The 21,577-nt window shown below is 38.0% G+C and overlaps 1 protein-coding gene across 1 annotated transcript in view; it reads left to right on the plus strand.

Annotated features, from left to right (window-relative positions):
• Positions 1–21,577, plus strand: part of LOC127621651 (cyclic AMP-dependent transcription factor ATF-6 alpha-like) — a 54,425-nt gene that overhangs the window by 3,952 nt on the left and 28,896 nt on the right. Inside the window, exons 2-7 of the mRNA XM_052095331.1 lie at positions 72–151; positions 368–455; positions 933–1,030; positions 5,118–5,247; positions 5,371–5,574; positions 12,664–12,839. Coding sequence (XP_051951291.1) covers positions 72–151; positions 368–455; positions 933–1,030; positions 5,118–5,247; positions 5,371–5,574; positions 12,664–12,839 — 776 coding nt within the window. The remainder of the gene's footprint in view (positions 1–71; positions 152–367; positions 456–932; positions 1,031–5,117; positions 5,248–5,370; positions 5,575–12,663; positions 12,840–21,577) is intronic.

Consider the following 21,577-nt stretch of genomic DNA (forward strand, 5'->3'; position numbering starts at 1 on the left):
TTTTTTTTATTTATTTATTTTTTTTTTTATCGCCTGTCTCAACTTTAAAGCACTGTCTCTTGCTTGTATAGATATCAGTTTGTTTGATGAGCTGGATGGTCTTGGGGATGCTGATGAGCTCTTGGAGGCATTGGTGGAGGGTGTTTGCTATGTAAGTGAAACTCCTGCAAAGACAACTGTTCAAAATATTTAATCTCTTTTCCAGAGAAGCTTTTAGAAAGACATTAATATTTTTATAATTTAATGCATAAAAAAAGTTTTCATTTTAACAGTCCTTAGCTTGATTACAGAATTGACCAGAGATTATGAAGGAAATATAAGAAGTTTAAGCATGAATGGATATAATTGTGGATCTTTCCTCCTTTAGGACACCTATGCACCTGATCTAAACTTTGACATCGAGCACCCAGCATGGAACTCAGATGGGTGGAGAGAGAATAGCAGCTCTCGATCTGGTACCAAAATTTACGATGCACTGTACTTTTATTTCACTGTTTTCAATTGTATTTCAATGTTTGTAGCAACACTGAATTGAGAATAACGTGATATTCATGTGAAATGTTAAAATGTCACCAGCCAACATTTGTTATTATTTTTGTATTAAGCAGACATACAGTGGTGCAGTCTGAGATCACATTTTTTTTATTTTATTTAATTTAATCATGGAAATAAACAGTAAATTATAGGATTTGGAAAATGTAAAAATGTTGAAGGAATATATACAATTCTGCACTTTTGCATGGTCACTAATCAAATTTGTGGCATTAGCCATGTTCACTCCTTTGTTCAAATATTTTCTTGGTTCCATTGAAGCACACGAGATGCTCTTTTGAAAATTCTGAAATATTACTGGAATAACATGGATCATTGCAAAATGTCCTAGAGATCGGATTTCAAGGTGTTTTCCATCTGTGTTGTCTCTGCTCTTACAGACGGTGATGTAACAGTGGACTCGCTCTCACCAAACCACACGCTTAGTTCAGTGTCCTCACCAGCGTCAGTGGAGCCCCAATCACCGTACTCTACACATGTGAGTCAAACTCCACATCCAAAGCAAATATACACAGTCTTTTAGCATTTCTGCCCTTTGAAATTTGCATGTGATTTGTCAGGGTGATATGTAAAGATGTTTTTGTACTGCTGTTGTATGTCTATCCTCAATTTATTTTTTTATCATGTAAGAGTATTAATGGCTCTTGATTTGTTAAGAAATGGAGAAAAAAAATTACATTTTATGCCTTTGTAAACATTTACTTAATGACTTAAACTGTCAGATGCCCATACAGTGTCCAGATGGAGTGTGTTTGGGCTGCACTGTGTCTGCCAGATGCACTGGTTCAGAGGTCAAGAGGGCACAGACACACACAAACCCATGTGAATTAGGTGTCTAATTAAGACTCCAATGTGTTGACGAATGTCTTTATCGCTTCTCAGCACATCATGAGACTAATTAATCTGTCTCTCATTGAGATGTCCAGCCTTATTTTGTAATATGTGCGCTGAGAGTTCCAAGGTTTATAAGCAAAGTGTCTCTCAACTCCCTTTCAAGGTTCAAAGAATAACTTAAATGCAACTATTAGGAAAAAACTTTGTTCCAGTGAAAACATGTAACTTCAGCATGATCTAACATCACAATTTTGATGAGAAGAACCAAAAATGAGAATTACCCTATTTAATTTCATAATGTATGTTGCTGGGCCTATTGTGAAGGATTCTTTGGTGCAAGTTATTCCAAATATTTATTTTTTACTTGTCTTCATAATCTTTCATCAGAATCTTATAACTTACCATTCCTCTGAAACATCTTTCCTTTTCCGCTGACATCAAATAACCAATAGCCAAATATAGGGCTGATACGATTATGAAATCTGGTTGACATTTAATTATCAAACACATAACAAATGATTACGGAGATTAATTGTCTGTTTTAGGGCTTTCACGTTTATCACGGTTAATTGTCATACAAATTGTCAAACTTTTTAAGTAGGAAGTCATTGATTCACATTTAACTTAGAATCTTATAGTAAAATAGAGATGTGTGATTTACTTCAAAAACTTATGAATGACATGAAAAAAAATCAAATTATTATATATCAAAATATTTCCAAACACATAAAAATGTGTCTCTTTTTGGACAACTATAGTCTTGGTCCATTTGACAATTATACCGTTGTTTTTAGAACCTAGCCAAACTTCGAATAGCTATAGATTATTTTATATTGTATTGTATAGCCTATTTTATTATGTACTAGATTCTTCACTTTCGCACGTTATTTTAAGGCTTTCTCATTAAACCCATGATGACGGAAGACTCAAGACAGAGATCCGTGTATTTGAAAATCTGAATATTCTCTCATCATTTACTTAACCCTCGTTCCATCCCAGATGCGTATGACTGTCTTTCTTCAGCAGAACACAAAGAGATGATTCCATCACATACACCTATATATATATAGACGGATCGAAGTCTGGAGATCATGTGTCTGCTGCATGTGTGATCAATCAACAAAAAGGCGAAATAAGGATCCCCCATCAGAGTTACATTTTTACAGCAGAGGCCAATGCTATTATTCTAGCACTGGATCATATTAAGACCTCACAACAGAGACATTTCTTAATAGTAACCGATTCAAAATCATGCATTCAAGCTCTTGCATCACTCAAAAATGACCACCCAGCTTTGTAAAGATTTTAAGAAAATTGTCTGCTCTGGAGGCACAAAATTTTAATATTTACTTTTGCTGGATACCTGGCCATTGTGGAACCCGAGGAAATTAACCAGCAGACTTGGCTGCTTTTGAAGCACTTCTTGCAGATCATAAAAATGTTCCATACCACCCTTAGATCTGAAACCTACCATAATCTCTTACAACATCAACAAATGGCAAACTGAATGGGATCAATGCATAATTGCTGGGATCAGACTATTTACACCCATTGCCGAATAGGAAGTTCCAGACTGCACACATGTTCTTTTTTTAATTATTATTATCCCCTTTTCTCCCAATTTGGAATGCCCAATTCCCACTACTTGGTAGGTCCTCGTGGTGGTGCTTTTACTCATCTCAATCCGGGTGGCGGAGAACAAGTCTCAGTTGCCTCCACTTCTGAGACCATCAATCTGCGCATCTTATCACGTGGCTCGTCGTGCATGACACCGTGGAGTCTCTGCATTTTTAGGCTCATGCTGCTCTCCACGATCCACACACAACTTGCCATGCGCCACATTGACAGGGAGAACCACTAATCGCGACCACGAGGAGGTTACCCCATGTGACTCTACTCTCCCTAGCAACCGGGCCAATTTGGTTGCTTAGGAGACCTGACTGGAGTCATTCGGCACACTCTGGATTTGAACTCATGACTCCAGGTGTGGTGGTCAGCGTCAATATTCGCTGAGCTAACCAGGCCCACACACATATGTTCTTAATATCAGATGAAGATCCACCATTATGTACGGCATGGCAGAATCCACTGTCCTTGAATTGTATTTTATTGGATTGTGCTGGATTTATTTATTTTAGGAAATAATTTTACACCACAAACTCTTTTGAAGAGATTTTTAACAAAGTCAACCCTGAATCAGTTTTTGAGTTCGAGTTCAAGTTTATCGAAAATAAATGTATATACTGTAGGTTATTTTTTTAATCACTCTACCTTCTTATATTTGTAGACTTTTTTCACCATGAAAAGATTTGAGGAATATTTCAGCACTCTACATGTTGTTTGAAAATCCAAAAAGCACATACACCCATCATAAACGTAATTCATATGACTCCAGTAGAATAAGGAATGTCTTCTGAAGAGAAACACTAAGTGTGTGTAAGGAATAGATACATATTTAAAACGTTATGAACTTGCTAACACTGTTCCCAGACTGAGCTCCTTGCTCAGACCACTGCATAAACTTATCTTGTGTGGAAGTGCTATCGCAATCCATAGGAACAGCTGCTAAAAAGGTATCTACATATGAATAACTGAGCAGAGGAGGTTTACGCGCTTGAGTTACAGGAGAGGCAGTGTAAACTTATTTACTATAATATCATCATAGTATAAAATCATCATAGCATCATAGTAAATAAGTTTTAATCATTGGTCTATTTTTATTACATACACCACGTTTAGCTTCGAAAGACATTAATTAATCCACTGGAGATGTATAGATTACTTTTATGATGGCTATATGTGCTTTTTGGAGTTTAAAAAAATTTGACACCCATTCACTTGCATTTTATGGACATACAGAGCTGAAATATTCAAAAAAATCTTCTATTGTGATCTGCCAAAGATAGAAAGTCATATACGTCTGTGATGGCATGAGGGTGAATGAATTATGAGAGAATTAAACATTTTGGGTGAATTATCTTTTTAACCTGTGTGTATGAACTCGCAATAACCACGAACATTTGCCATTACATGAGTGAAAAAGGAGCACTATGCGTTCAATGTCAAAATACTCTTCTGTTTTTGCGGGAGTTTAGCGCAAATGATTGCAGACGGCACATGCATTATACAGCCTTTTTAATCTCCAGACGTTCTTCAGAAGCTGCTCTTGCGGCACGCGATGCTTGGAATGAGATGCTTTGGAGTGCTCACATAATGGAATATAGCCACGGTTATCTCAAATAACCGTGATCAGACAGATAGTTTAATAATTGTGACAGGGCAAAGCCAAATAGCTTCAGTATTTAGTCATTGGTTTAGTGAACTAAACGTAGAAAAAATAGAGCTCTACCATACATCTTTTCTTGTGGAATATCCAGTTTCATTCTAAAATAAGAAGGCATTTTTTGGGGGAAATTAGTTATGAACAGCATTTCACATTAACTTTAAAGTGTTTTTATAACACACTTTAACTAAATGTTTGCAGCTGTTCTGTTTATAGCTTTATTGCTGCATCATGTATCTCTGTAAACAGTATGATTTAGTATGTGTATACTTGTGGACAGTAGATAGATACATAGATTAGACAACTTTAATTCTTATGCTTGAGAGCATTTTCAGGTCTTTGTCCCTCAATAAGAGTGTTGTAACTATGAATTTTAGGAAGTCTGTTGTGCATTTTACATCAAATAAACAGAAACCTGATTGTGTCTTATCAACATTGACCTTTTTAGGATGAGGCACTGTCTCCACTGTACTGGCATTCTCAGCCCTCCCCGCTGTCTGTCTGTTCCGACTCAAGCGGTTGTGCTGAGCCGCCCGTTAAGAGGAGGCCACCCAAAAGGACCAGTCAGGCAACAAAAGGTTGGCACTCATCTACATTCATATGACATAGCTGAAACCTCCTTAATTTCCTTATTTAAATAATTAGTTTTTTATTGTTCTTTTATTTGTAATGAAATTGATTAACAAATGTTGCTCTCACAGCAAAGCTTGTCCAGCCAGCTAAGAGGCCCATCCAGATGAGCCCCAAAGTTTCCATACAGCCTAAACCGCTCATAACTGCTGTGCCTATCTCCCGCGCTGCAGCCCCTCTTCAGACTAAGACCATCATCATCCAACCTCTCCAGACCACAGTTCTACCTGTGGTGAAACCTCCACCTGTCACCATTCAGCCAACACCCCCTGCAGGTGACAGCAAAATTTTTTTTTTTAATCCGCTATAGAATGCATGGATCATATTTTCTCCATGTTTTTTTTTCCATTTACAAGGTCATATAGGTATATAGGTTCAACCGCTTTTTGTAGTATTCTGCTCTTGAATAGAAATACCAGCAGGTGGCGCTAAGTATAACGTTTTGGGGTTATAAAGTTTATCTTTAGGCAAACTAGTGCAGGTGTTTTTTTTTTTTGCAAATGTGTATTAATTTTGAGGTTGAGCTTTATAGAGATTATTTTTATTAATCTGTTTTTTTTTTAGGGTTGCTAGGGAAATCTGATAATGTTTGTATTTGCAGAACAACTGAGCAGATTGCTTCTTACTGTAGAGAACGTTAATTTGTTGTGATCGAGCAGAGTTGGAAAAAAATTATGTTCTGATGAAATAGGCAGCTCTGTTTAGTGTCTTGTGTGTATTAACCTACCACTGTCAGGCATCAACTTCCTCTGGCAAGCTCCAGTATCTGTTTCCTCACCACGAATATAAACATGTACCTCACACACCTGGAAGCACCAGTACAGCAGAAGACAAGAGCAGCCTAATGCCAATAATCTTATCCTGTAAGCTTCTTATCTGGAGCAGAAAACTAGAGACTTGATTTAAAAAATTTCTGTACTTTAGTGTGTGCAAACAATTGCTTCTCACTCAGTTTTTGAAACGGTATGATAGAATAAGGCATATTCTATCATTGCAGTTTTGTTTATAAATGTTAATGTCACTCAGTGCATGACAGTAATTAACTTTTTTTATATTTTTTTTATATTTATATTATTTGTTCATTTCAAATGGTCCTGCGTTTTGACAAAATATTTTTTTAAAGTACATATGTATTCCTTGTAGTCATTCAAATGTATATGTGTGTGTGTGTGTGTGTGTGTGTGTGTGTGTGTATATATATATATATTAATTAGAATAATTATAAAAGAATATGCAAAATACTTTTTAATATGGTTTTAGTTAACAGTGTAGAAAGTCACTGCAGAACGTAAAGTAAAGTTTACGGTCATTCCAGCCATGTACAAAGATCAGAGGTTGTCACTCATGTCTTAGTATATAAACACTCACTGAGCACTTTTAGGTACATCTGTACACCTACTTATTCATGTGACTATCCAATCAGCCAATCGTGTTGTAGAACTGCAATGCATAAAATAAGGCAGATACTTGTCAGGAGCTTCAATTAATTTTTACATCAACCATCAGAATGGTGATAGAATGGGATCTCAGTGATTTGGACCGTGGCATGATTGTTGGTGCCAGACGGGCTGTTTTGAGTATTTCTGTAACTGCTGATCTCCTGGGATTTTCACGCACTGATCTCTAGAGTTTACACAGAATGGTGCCAAAAACATCCAGTTAGTGGCATTTCTGCGGATGGAAATACCTTGATGATAGATGTCAATGTAGAATGGCCAGAGTGGTTCGAGCTGACCTAAAGGCTACAGTAACTCAGATAACCACTCTGAACAATTGTAGTGAGCAGAATAGCATCTCAGAATGCACAACACATCAAATCTTAAGGCGAATGGGCTACAACAGCAGAAGACCACGTTTGGAACTTTATTAGGACCATAGTGTTTTTTATAAAGTGCTGAGTGAGTCTACATATTACAGCAGTGCAAAATTGCAACAAAATATCAGTCTATATTAATACTGTGTCTTCCAAATATAATCCTGATATGTTTCTTTTACATAAGATCAAGTTTGACAAGATATTTTCACCTGAGGTTGCTCTAGAAAAGATCTTTATCTGTCACTTTGACAGACTGGGATTTTACACATTTTACAAGATTGTTGCCAACCGCATAAATTGAGAGCCCAATAGATGCATCAGCCAACCAGTTGCTTCAGCAGTGAACTTAAGGAACGTGCAAGATGTGATCTACCACAATCAGTATCAATTGATTTTTATCAAGGACTTGCCATGCAAAGTCAGGTTTACTGTCATTTATACACATTTCAGAGCATTGAACAAAAGAAAATGAGGTTCCCTCAGTAAACTTAACTACAGTGCAACTGTAACATTTAACATTCATGCAAGAAGAGTTATGGCACAAGCTGATCTGTACTGCTATAGTGGACTTCAAAGGATAGTCCAGACTGCTGAACGGAGTATTGGTTCTCACCTTCCCACCATCCCAGAACTGTACATCTCCAGAGTGAGGAAAAAGGCTGGAAAAATCGCTTTGGAACCCATTCATCCAGCACACTACCTGTTTGAATGGTTGGCCTCTGGCCGGAGCTACTTCTGTACACCGCACTGACCACCAGAACAACCAGGCACAAGAACACTTTCTTCAGACCAATCACCTTATGAACAGTTAAAAATGCCCCTATACTCTCCATTGTAGCAATGCAATCATGTGCATATTCATTTATTCAGTCATTTTTATATTCCATTTATATTTATTGGACATCCTACCTCTTCTGCACAATACATTAAATCACCTTGCACATAACTGCATATCTATTTGAACAACATTATTGCCCTTCTTAAGTTTCCACTATCTGTATCTTATTTTATATTCTTATTTCACTGTTTATGATGAAGTGTCCATTGCAAAGCCAAAACAAAAAAATATACATACAAATATTTGAAATATACAAATATATGTATATTTGTATATGCACAGTATCTCACAAAAGTGAGTACACCCCTCACATTTTTGTAAATATTTATTATATATAATATTATATTATATCTTTTCATGTGACAACACTGAAGAAATGACACTTTGCTACAATGTAAAGTAGTGAGTATACAGCTTGTATAACAGTGTAAATTAGCTGTCCCCTCAAAATAACTCACACAACCATTAATGTCTAAACCGCTGGCAACAAAAGTGAGTACACCCCCAAGTGAAAATGTCCAAATTGGGCCCAAAATGTCAGTATTTTGTGTGGCCACCATTATTTTCCAGCTCTGCTTTAACCCTCTTGGGCATGGAGTTCACCAGAGCTTCACAGGTTGCCATTGGAGTCCTCTTCCACTCCTCCATGACGACATCACGGAGCTGGTGGATGTTAGAGATCTTGTGCACCTACACCTTCCATTTGGGGATTGCCCACAGATGCTCAATAGGGTTTAGGTCTGGAGACATGCGTGGCCAGTCCTTCACCTTCACCCTCAGCTTCTTTGGCAAGGCAGTAGTCATCTTGGAGGTGTGTTTGGGGTCGTTATCATGCTGGTATACTGCCCTGCGACCCAGTCTCCGAAGGGAGGGGATCATGCTCTGCTTCAGTATGTCACAGTACACGTTGGCATTCATGGTTCCCTCAATGAACAGTAGCTCCCCAGTGCCGGCAGCACTCATGCAGCCCTAGACCATGACACTCCCACCACCATGCTTGACTGTAGGCAAGACACACTTGTCTTTGTACTCCTCACCTGGTTTCCACCACACACGCTTGACACCATCTGAACCAAATAAGTTTATCTTGGTCTCATCAGACCACAGGACATGGTTCCAGTAATCCATGTCCTTAGTCTGCTTGTCTTCAGCAAACTGTTTGAGGGCTTTCTTGTGCATCATCTTTAGAAGAGGCTTCCTTCTGGGACGACAGCCATGCAGACCAATTTGATGCAGTGTGCGGCTTATGGTCTGAGCACTGACAGGCTCATACGTCTATTTCCCAAAGACAACCTCTGGATATGATGCCAAGCACCTGCACTCAACTTCTTTGGTCGACCATAGCAAGGCCTGTTCTGAGTGGAACCTGTCCTGTTAAACCGCTGTATGGTCTTGGCCACCATGTTGCAGCTCAGTGTCAGGGTCTTGGCAATCTTCTTATAGCCTAGGCCATGTTTATGTAGAGCAACAATTCTTTTTTTCAGATCCTCAGAGAGTTCTTTGCCATGAGGTGCCATGTTGAACTTCCAGTGACCAGTATGAGGGAGTTTGAGAGCGATGACACCAAATTTAACACACCTGCTCCACATTCACACCTGAGACCTTGTAACACGAACGAGTCACATGACACCGGGGAGGGAAAATGGCTAATTGGGCACAATTATTCCAATTATATACATTTTCACTTAGGGGTGTACTCACTTTTGTTGCCAGCGGTTTAGATATGAATGGCTGTGTGTTGAGTTATTTTGAGGGGACAGCAAATTTACAGTTATACAAGCTGTACTCTTTGTTACTTTACACTGTAGCAAAGTGTAATTTCTTCAGTATTGTCACATGAAAAGGTTTAATCAAATATTTACAAAAATGTGAGGGATATACTCACTTTTGTGAGATACTGTATATTTCAAATGTTTGTATGTATATGTTGTATATGTGTATTATTTGTATTCTCTTTGCAATGGAAGCTTCTGTTACCATGACACATTCCTTGTGTGTGTAAGCATACTTGGCAATAAAGCTCATTTTGATTCTGATATCTGCATAACAGGAAATTACGTGACATGAGTGATACAGCATTTAAATGAATGTGAATATATATATATATATATATATATATATATATATATATATACACACTCACCTAAAGGATTATTAGGAACACCATACTAATACTGTGTTTGACCCCCTTTAGCCTTCAGAACTGCCTTAATTCTACGTGGCATTGATTCAACAAGGTGCTGAAAGCATTCTTTAGAAATGTTGGCCCATATTGATAGGATAGCATCTTGCAGTTGATGGAGATTTGTGGGATGCACATCCAGGGCACCAAGCTCCTGTTCCACCACATCCCAAAGATGCTGTATTGGGTTGAGATCTGGTGACTGTGGGAGCCATTTTAGTACAGTGAACTCATTGTCATGTTCAAGAAACCAATTTGAAATGATTCGAGCTTTGTGACATGGTGCATTATCCTGCTGGAAATAGCCATCAGAGGATGGGTACATGGTGGCCATAAAGGGATGGACATGGTCAGAAACAATGCTCAGGTAGGCCGTGGCATTTAAACGATGCCTAATTGGCACTAAGGGGCCTAAAGTGTGCCAAGAAAACATCCCCCACACCATTACACCACCACCACCAGCCTGCACAGTGGTAACAAGGCATGATGGATCCATGTTCTCATTCTGTTTACGCCAAATTCTGACTCTACCATCTGAATGTCTCGACAGAAATCGAGACTCATCAGACCAGGCAACATTTTTCCAGTCTTCAACTGTCCAAATTTGTGAGCTCTTGCAAATTGTAGCCTCTTTTTCTTATTTGTAGTGGAGATGAGTGGTACCCGGTGGGGTCTTCTGCTGTTGTAGCCCATCCGCCTCAAGGTTGTGCATGTTGTGGCTTCACAAATGCTTTGCTGCATACATCGGTTGTAACGAGTGGTTATTTCAGGCAAAGTTGCTCTTCTATCAGCTTGAATCAGTCGGCCCATTCTCCTCTGACCTCTAGCATCAACAAGGCATTTTCGCCCACAGGACTGCTGCATACTGGATGTTTTTCCCTTTTCACTCCATTATTTGTAAACCCTAGAAATGGTTGTGCGTGAAAATCCCAGTAACTGAAGAGATTGTGAAATACTCAGACCGGCCCGTCTGGCACCAACAACCATGCCATGCTCAAAATTGCTTAAATCACCTTTATTTCCCATTCTGACATTCAGTTTGGAGTTCAGGAGATTGTCTTGACCAGGACCACACCCCTAAATGCATTGAAGCAACTGCCATGTGATTGGTTGATTAGATAATTGCATTAATGAGAAATTGAACAGGTGTTCCTAATAATCCTTTAGGTGAGTGTATATGGTGAAACAGATGCGCTGCATGCACTTCCGAAGGTGTTATAATTGAGGTACTCCACTAACTGAGAATTCTGCTCAAAATGTCACATTTATGCAAGAATAAATTCAAGTTGGCAATAAATTTTCCAATATGCTTCTACTTTTTTTTTTGCTCTTTATTATCATTGCACAAGAGTGTTACACAGAGAGAGGGAGAGAGAGAGAGAAAAGCCATGTAAAAAAATTAAAAATAAGTGCAGTAGGTTCAAATTGTTTTCTTGTTTCTTTTTTCTGTTAAAATGACATGCAGCATTCAGAATTATCCATGAATAAATCAGTAAATGACAGAGAATTTTTGGTTAATCAGTGGTTCGTTGGTTGAAATATTTTTATCAATTCATTGTTGTTGCAATCATATGTTTTTTTTTAAAATAGTATTTTATTCTATAAAAGAACATAACTTCAAGTCTAAGTAGAGTCTCGAGTCATTGGTCCTCAAGTCATTGTTCTACATTTAATCAAGAAAGGCACAAATTCTGAAATTTGCAGCTCGAATTAGACTTGAGTTGAGTCATGTAACTTGAGTCCTCCACATTTGACAAGTATACAGTGGAACTGCAATTTACAGACATTGCAATAAACACTTTTAAACATCATTTTGTGAGTAATGCAATTTCTATGGTAAACAGTACACATTGTAGGCAATAAACTGTAAACAATGGTCACTTTAAAAACATTGGAGGTCAGGCATGTACATATCTCTGATACAAACAGTGCACATTTCAACTTCTCAAAAGTATTTCATGTCATGATATACGCACTATGTGTAATGAACTAATTTGTGTGAAAAATGGTGGAATGCTGCATTCAGCATCAGTCATTCTTTTCCTTTCTGGCTAACCACAGGGTTTTAATGTGAGTGGATGTTTGAAACTGTGACACTCATTTTACTCAACACCAACAGCACCCCATCATGCCAGACAAATTGTTTTTGTGCCTGTATTACCTGGGGGTTACATATTTTGCACAAAGTGAAGGATGGTGATTGGCACAACAGTTTCCTTTGTGATTACACTGTATATTTTTGTTTGTCTCGTAAACCGAGGCATCTTTTCAGAGAGTATTAAGATTTAATGGTGGCCAGTGAAAATGAAGGTAAAACAACATAAAACTGGTCTCCCAACATATTTCCCATCCCTCAGTCAAGAATTTCCTTTCCTTTTGTTTTGTTTTAATTCCATTTGCTTTCATTGTGTGCATGGATGCTTTTGCAATATTGTATGTAAAACATCATAGCAATTGCACTTTGAAATTAAAGTTGAATGAGCTCAGGTTTTGGATTGTGACTATATCTGTGGTGTTTTCTCTTGCAGGTCAACCAATGTTACTCTCTCAACCCACTCAGGTTGTCCAGCTCCATACGCCTCAGGCAGTAGCCACACGTGTGGTCACAGTGCCAAACCTGGACAGACACACATCTGTTGTTGCCCCGGTAACAGCTACTCCTGTGGTCACCATGGCATTTCAGAATAACACACCTGAGGATGATGTAAGTTCTCAGAGTTTTGAATGCCAGAAACTTAAACTTTTACAAAATGCTGTATATTTGTATTTTGTAATGTACTTTGAAATTTAGAATGCAAATCATCAGTGCATATGGTGTCAGTCAGAAATTCCACAGGTTTTACCTGTTGGTGTACAGTTGCTTATCTGAGCAGAAACGTGTGTGTGAGTCCTGGATGTGCTGTTACGAGGTTTTTACTTAAAACAGCCGCTTGACGATGAAAGAAATATACTCTGTGGAAGGGCTGGGTATTTATGTAGATTTCTCGATTCGATTCCGATACACAAGCTTTCGATTCTGATTTCAATTCCATTTTTAAAATCAGTTAAAATGTGTGCATTTCTGTTTCAATGTACATTTTGCTTACATATAAAATAAAATCTCTCTCAGCTAATGCTCTCAATTGTAAATATATAATTTTTTATCATTAGTTTTTCATCAAATTGGTCACATTTTAGCTTTTGAAAAATTTTCAAATTCAGTCTGTTCCATCAGTGAATTTCTTGAATTTGCATGTATTATGTTGCATATATATATGTTATGTTAATATGTTTTGTTTACTTGCACAATTTGAGCTATTTACTAGTATTTACATTGATATGTAGAACACATGCTAAAATGGTAATGTGTCTTTAAGACTAGCCGCTAGCGGCATTAACCAGTAAGCGCATATAACAAAAGAAGATGTGAATATTTTTTTAGTGCATCCATGTGTGATTAGAATTAAATGTTTCTTTTTTTGTTGTTGTTTTTAGTCAGCAAATGTCTGTAAAAAAACAGAGAAGGAATTAAGACACATCATTTAATGACATGTGAATCCATAAATCTTGCTTTTGGAACAAGTTAAACCAAATCTGATGTGGCCACCAACTGCATTAAGTGCTGCAGTGCGTCTCCTCCTCATGGTCCACTCCAGATTTGCCAGTTCTAGTGGTGAGATGTTACCCCACTTTTCCACCAAGGCACTTGCAAGTTCCCGGACATTTCTGGGGGGAATTGCCCTAGCCCTCACCCTCTGATCTAAAAGGTCCCAGACACGCTCAATGGGATTGAGATCCAGGCTCTTCGCTGGCCATGGCAGAACACTGACATTCCTGTCTTGCAGGAAATCATGCACAGAACGAGCAGTATGGGTGGTGGTATTATCATGCTGTCATGTCAGGATGAGCCTGCAGGAAGGGTAACACGTGAGGGAGTAGGATGTCTTCCCTGTAACCCACAGTGTTGAGATTGTCTGCAATGACAACAAGCTCAGTCCGATAATGCTGTGACACACCGCCCCAGACCATGACGGACCCTCCACCTCCAAATCGATCGAGTACTCGATTCGGCGATAAACCCCCTTTTTGTCATTCCTGTCTGGTCCAGCAAAGGTGGGTTTGTGCCCATAGGTGATGTCTGTTAAGGACCTGCATTACAACAGGCCAACAAGTCCTTAGTCCAGCCTCTCTCAGCCTATTGCGGACAGTCTGAGCACTGATGGAGGGATTGTGTGTTCCTGGTGTAACTCAGGCATTTGTTGTTGCCACCCTGTACCTGTCCCGCAGGTGGGATATTCGGATATACCGATCCTGTGCAGGTGTTGTTACACGTGGTCTGCCACTGCGAGGATGATCAGCTATCCTTCCTGTCTCCCTGAAGCACTGTCTTTGGTGTCTCACAGTACGGACATTGCAATTTATTGCCTTGGCCACATCTGCAGTCTCATGCCTCCATGCAGCATGCCTAAGGCACGTTCACGCAGATGAGCAGGGACCCTGGGCATCTTTCTTTTGGTGTTTTTCAGAGTCGGTAGAAAGGTCTCTTTAGCGTACTAAGTTTTTATAACTGTGACTTTAATTGCCTACTGTCTGTAAGCTGTTAGTGTCTTAACGACCGTTCCACATGTGCATGTTCATTAATTGTTAATGCTTCATTGAACAAGCATGGAGAACATTGTTTAAACCCTTTACAATAAAGATCTGTAAAGTTATTTGGATTTTTACAAAATCCAAAATACAGTGTCCTGAAAAAGGGACATTTCTTTTTTTGCTGAGTTTAGATGGTAACAATCGTGACATTTAAACATTTGGGTAGGATTTGTGTGTATTTTTGTCATATTGTTCTAACCTCTTGAGGTTAGCTTTAATGTTAGCATCCTCTGAGCCTTGTCAACAAACATACTTCTGTTGTCTAATAATGCAGCACCTAGTCATCAAATTAATTACTTTATAATCATATGAAAATGTGTACTGTATACATACATTTTCATTGTTTAGTCCCACATGTCAAAACAAACACCACAAGGCATCAGTGAAGTGATTTTTATTTCTCCTCTAGAGGCTGCTCTCATACTGTATAATGACAGCGGACCCTTCCCAGCTGCTCAAGCACCGGACATAAAGGGCAAAATCTATCATTGTGGATTTTTGTCGATAATGGATAGTTCCAGAAATCTGTTATCGCGGCCAATTAATATATTGGCAAAACAGATATATCGGCCTACCTCTATTAATCATAGAAATTTTTAGTTGCATAGCTTGAGATTTGGTTGCACATGATTTACTTGCATTCAGGGCCGTAGATTCTGGGGGTGATGAGGTTCAAGACAAATCTACGCCCTTGCTTGCATTATCATTATCAAGATCATTCAAACAAAGATCCTGATGCATCGTAAAATCTGTATTTTACCCAGCCCAACTCTGTAGTACTCTTCAGGAATTTTTTTTTACCTCTGGCGGCACAGAAATTACACCCCAAGATTTTTAATAAATGTGGGAACAAGAAAGATAGCAATGGAACAAGATTACAGACAAGGCAAAATTATGGAAAGAAGAATGAATCTGTCCTTACTTTGATAGCATTTACTCATAAAATGGTTCCTTAATGAAAAGCATGTGTTCTTCCACATGTGCTTTTCTGACCATCCGCTAAAAGCCCTACACAGACCTGTGAAATTAAGCTTTGTTTATATTTGAGAAAAAGAGAGAGAGCCGGTGTAATGATGGGAACAAGAGAGAGACTGAGAACTCTAGGTAAGAAATGTATACATTTCGATTGGATTTGGCAGTAACAGCAATCATCTGGCAATCATTTCACTCGTCTTTTCCAAATCTTCTCCAAGGTGTAATTGCTAGACAAATATTTTACAGGACTTTGACATTCTCATTAAACTATGACATGTTGACTTTGAAAAACAATTACAAATATTTTTTTCTTTTTTGTTGTTGTAAGAGTTTAGGTCTTAGAAGCCACTATCAGTCCCTGTGTGCTTACCAACAGTGAGCTCATACTCCTTTTACTTAATTTGCATGATGTGCTTGGTCCGACATTGATTCATCTGACATCAGAGTTCATGATTAGTCTTGAATTCCTGTGAATTTTCTGCTGTCTTTTCCACAGCAGTAAATTCTGGGTCTTTTCTGGGTAGAAAAAACAACAGCACCTGTGTATATGTACGTTTGGTGTGGTTCATGTATAGGTTGGAGGAAAAGTGGCCTTAGTCAGTTAAACGTAGAGCGATGACCTGCTCATAGAAGTAATGATAAACCTGTGCAGGACTTAAACACTTCTGGGTTGTGTCAGAAATTACTGGTTAAATTCAAACTTTTTAAATGCAGTTGCGTGAGAAGCCACATTCATATCTTATTCTGGGTAAGCATGTCTCTATAAATCAATATTTATGTCTGATTTTTGACCTAAATCTGATTTTCAAAAGCGTATGGTGACCAAACTTGGCAGAGCCACACCCAAATCTTATACATTTTGGTCAGCCTGGTAAATAAAGCAATTCTTAGATGTTTCAGTAAGAATGCTTTCAACAGGCTGTAAGTCATTGCAAGGAAATTAATTTAGGAATATGTCCAAAACAAGCATGACAGGATAATGTGACAAGCATTCTTATATCTTCCATGTAAGGCTTGAAACATTCTCTATACATTTACAGTACATGAACTTGTGCGCTTCTAGCTACACTAGCTCCGTTTCAGGCATTGTTGTATTGCTTACTCATAATACAACACAAGTATGCAGTGCATTCTCAGTTTGAAAGCCAACAGTTTGAAGAGAATCGTGCTGAACAGGTGTTACAGACACCCAGACTCGTAGATAGCGTAGAACCTGGAGGTTGTGTTTATTGAGCACAAAACAAACTAAGCAAAGGCTGAGAAGAACTTGGGAAATTGTCAATGGAACGATGGAGCAGGAACCAGTATAAGAGAGTGAGGGAATGTCTTCAGGGAGTAACCAGCAATAGCAGGTAAGTAAGTCTGTATTTTTAGTCGAGACCAGACGAAGAGTGAAAGGAGGATTGGGCTTTTATTTTGCAGAGCTGATTGATGCAGTTACGAGGGACAGGTGTAGATGATCATTACTCTGGGGAGAGGCATTGTTGAGTATTAGTGCTGGGAGTGTCTGGTAGATCTGTGACAACAAGAATAATGATTCAGATGTTTGTACCAATAATAATAATAATAATAATAATATTCAAACAGGTTTCCCAAACTCATCCACTCATCTGCAGTTGGTCAGACAAATAGTCCCGTCCCAAACTCATGACATTGTTTGAGCCAATGTTGCTATGTTTGGATGCTCAAATGGACGATGGAACTGCACATTTGTCAACCATTTGCATACTTGAAAAGAGTACAGTGCTGACTTGAATAGTGTTCGAGAGCCTCTATATACTTGAGTAGGGGCTCTTGAATAGAGCCAGAAACTCCAATCTGTTGCAATCCATTTCATCAGTAATGGGGTTTATCCACCCACAGTGAAATCTTATTGGTCCATAATCTTGCTCCATATATATATATATATATATATATATATATATATATATATATATATATAAAACATCAAGTATTCTGCTGTGATGTTGTCATTTTATAGCACTATTACATTATTTGGGCTTTCAGTTTGGATAGAAAAATCACTACACCCTTGTAATAATGGCACAGTGTCATATGGATCACTTATATATTTATGCCTTACATTGCAGCTGAAGTACTTGCATTTAAATAATCATGGAACACTTGGAGCCACCATGACAACACATGGGGGGGAAATCCCTCCCAAATCACTCAAAAGTGAACTTTTTGTGCTGTGAAATACGTCACATTGCAGCTGTAAGCTGTGCAACAGGATAATCATCCATAGCTAATTGTATTGCATTACAGTATGCCCATTATGCACAAAAGCATTAAGAACATGCCGTTAAAAACACAATGTGGTGTTGCACAGTTGTTATAAGTGACATTAACTACTCACTTGTTGCTTAGCTGAATGGACATTGTATATAGAGTTTGTGTTTAAAACCCCTGTGGTATGTTAAAAATATGACTTGCTGACTGTTACACATATTTTATTGTTCTTTAGTAGATTAGTGCAAGGACAGCTGTGCAACAGCCCTGTGCATGTGACGCATTTGCATTTCTATCATAATGCATGGCTTGTCTGCTTTCATACACAGCAGTGAATGTGTGCAAATCACACAAGGTATCACTTAGACTCAGTCATGAATGTCTTAACTGAGGGAAGCAAAACAAGTTTGCACATTTATAGCAACAGTTATTGTCTCCATATAAGCCAGCGGTTTCCCTGTAAAATCCAGATCTGCTTTGAATGTTGCTATGCCACAGGTTTCAGATTTTATTTCAGTCTATATTTATGAATTGCCCTGTTTTGGACAACTTGATAGCTGTAAAATTACTTAAAGAGAGAGTTCATCCAAAAATTGAAATTCTGTCATTTATTTATTCACCCTCATGTTGTTCCAAACCTTTCTTTCTTCTGTGGAACACAAAATATATTTTATGCAGTTTGACAGCCTTATTCTCTTTCATTGCATCTTTTTTCATACAAGAAATGTGATTTGGTGACTGAAATTGTCATTTTGCCAAACATCTTTTGTGTTCCACAGAGGAAAGAAAATCATAAGTGGTTGGAACTGATGACTAAAAATGTCTTGGCCTATCTAAAATGAGCAATGGCTCTGTAGAACAGATCTGATGTTAACAGGAATATGATGAAAGACTCAGACTCTATAGCCTCAATGTCTGTTGGCTTTCAGAAGAAACTATTTAGCAGGGCTCAGCCACATGTTCACTCTCTCTTCTGCTTCTGTTTTTGCCCTTTATTCTGAGCTCCAGACCCTTGCTTAGGCTAATGTACTCCTACGTGGCAAACACACACACATGCTTATGGCTTCACACTCACACAGACCACTCTCTGAAGACAAAGGGAAAAGGAGGATAATTGCCTTTATACATTTCATATCTTATCTTGGCAAACAATACAATTATTTGGATTAGTTATTATGCATTTATGAGATTGATGTCTAAAATAAACATGTCAACTATAAATGGGCAATACACTAAAGAAAAAAACTATTTTTCAGCCTTTTGAAAATTATACATTGGAAATGTCTCAATATTTATATTTATGCTCTGAAATGGATTTATATGTACCATTATTTGGACCAAGCAGACACAGATACAAAAAGTTTAGTGAAAAAATCTAGCTAAACAGAAAAATCTAGTTAAAAATTATTAAGAAATGTTTCACACACCAAATGAAATGCAAGAGAGAATGACATTGAATAATTTTCATTTATATGCACAAAAATAACAAAACATATAGTATTAAACAAATTACAAAATGTATGTAAAATGCCCTGTGGAGACTTTTAAAGTGATGCAAACTCATCGTTAAATCAGAGTTTGAACTCATTCACAGAAAATGATCAAACTCCAATGGGCGAATGAGTAATTCAAATAGAATTTCTATTAGAATCCAACTATAATGCTGTTTTTTTTTAGACACCGTTTTTAAGAAATTACTGGGCAAATAAACAGTGCATTAAAATCATTGCAATATTGCTTAATTTTATTTTAATGTCAACCCACCCATGTTACAGGCAGTCACAAGACTGTCATTTAAAAGCCTTGTAGAAATATTTATTCTCCAAATTTGGTGCAGTGAATCTGAGTTTTCACATTTTTTTATTTTTATTTATTGAACAAAACACAAATTAACAAGACATAACAGCTTATACAAGTAAGGGACCAGTGAAATACATATATATATATATACACATAACAAAACACACAAAAAAAATAAAAGCAAACAAACTTAATTATAGGTGTATAGATATACACTCACCTAAAGGATTATTAGGAACACCTGTTCAATTTCTCATTAATGCAATTATCTAATCAACCAATCACATGGCAGTTGCTTCAATGCATTTAGGGGTGTGGTCCTGGTCAAGACAATCTCCTGATCTCCAAACTGAATGTCAGAATGGGAAAGAAAGGTGATTTAAGCAATTTTGAGCGTGGCATGGTTGTTGGTGCCAGACGGGCCGGTCTGAGTAATTCACAATCTGCTCAGTTACTGGGATTTTCACGCACAACCATTTCTAGGGTTTACAAAGAATGGTGTGAAAAGGGAAAAACATCCAGTATGCGGCAGTCCTGTGGGCGAAATGCCTTGTTGATGCTAGAGGTCAGAGGAGAATGGGCCGACTGATTCAAGCTGATAGAAGAGCAACTTTGCCTGAAATAACCACTCGTTACAACCGAGGTATGCAGCAAAGCATTTGTGAAGCCACAACACGCACAACCTTGAGGCGGATGGGCTACAACAGCAGAAGACCCCACCGGGTACCACTCATCTCCACTACAAATAGGAAAAAGAGGCTACAATTTGCAAGAGCTCACCAAATTGGACAGTTGAAGACTGGAAAAATGTTGCCTGGTCTGATGAGTCTCGATTTCTGTTGAGACATTCAGATGGTAGAGTCAGAATTTGGCGTAAACAGAATGAGAACTTGGATCCATCATGCCTTGTTACCACTGTGCAGGCTGGTGGTGGTGGTGTAATGGTGTGGGGGATGTTTTCTTGGCACACTTTAGGCCCCTTAGTGCCAATTAGGCATCGTTTAAATGCCATGGCCTACCTGAGCATTGTTTCTGACCATGTCATCCCTTTATGGCCACCATGTACCCATCCTCTGATGGCTACTTCCAGCAGGATAATGCACCATGTCACAAAGCTCGAATCATTTCAAATTGGTTTCTTGAACATGACAATGAGTTCACTGTACTAAAATGTCCCCCACAGTCACCAGATCTCAACCCAATAGAGCATCATTGGGATGTGGTGGAACGGGAGCTTCGTGCCCTGGATGTGCATCCCACAAATCTCCATCAACTGCAAGATGCTATCCTAACAATATGGGCCAACATTTCTAAAGAATGCTTTCAGCACCTTGTTGTATCAATGCCATGTAGAATTAAGGCAGTTCTGAAGGCGAAAGGGGGTCAAATACAGTATTAGTATGGTGTTCCTAATAATCCTTTAGGTGAGTGTAGTAGTGTCTAAATGTATTGTGATAAGTTTAAGGTCTAGGTTAATTTAATGTCATATAATAGTATTCATTATTATTAATAAAAAAAAAACGTCTGGTGATGTTGGTGAGATAGAGAAAGAGAAAGATATAGATTTAAACTTTGATAGATATGGAACAATCAGTTATAATAATATTATTAATAGTTGTAGTAGTAGTAGTATAATACTAGTAATAATAATAACAATAATAGTAGTGGTAGCAGTAATAATAATAATAGCAGTAGTAGTAGTGATAATAATAATATAATCTCAGCTTTATGAAATTTTAGACTAGTCAATAAAATGATTGCCAATGTACGAAACTCTCTAGGTCTGGGAGCCGCTCCACCACTGCG

Source organism: Xyrauchen texanus, chromosome 28 (assembly GCF_025860055.1).
Source record: "Xyrauchen texanus isolate HMW12.3.18 chromosome 28, RBS_HiC_50CHRs, whole genome shotgun sequence".
Lineage (NCBI taxonomy): Eukaryota > Metazoa > Chordata > Actinopteri > Cypriniformes > Catostomidae > Xyrauchen > Xyrauchen texanus.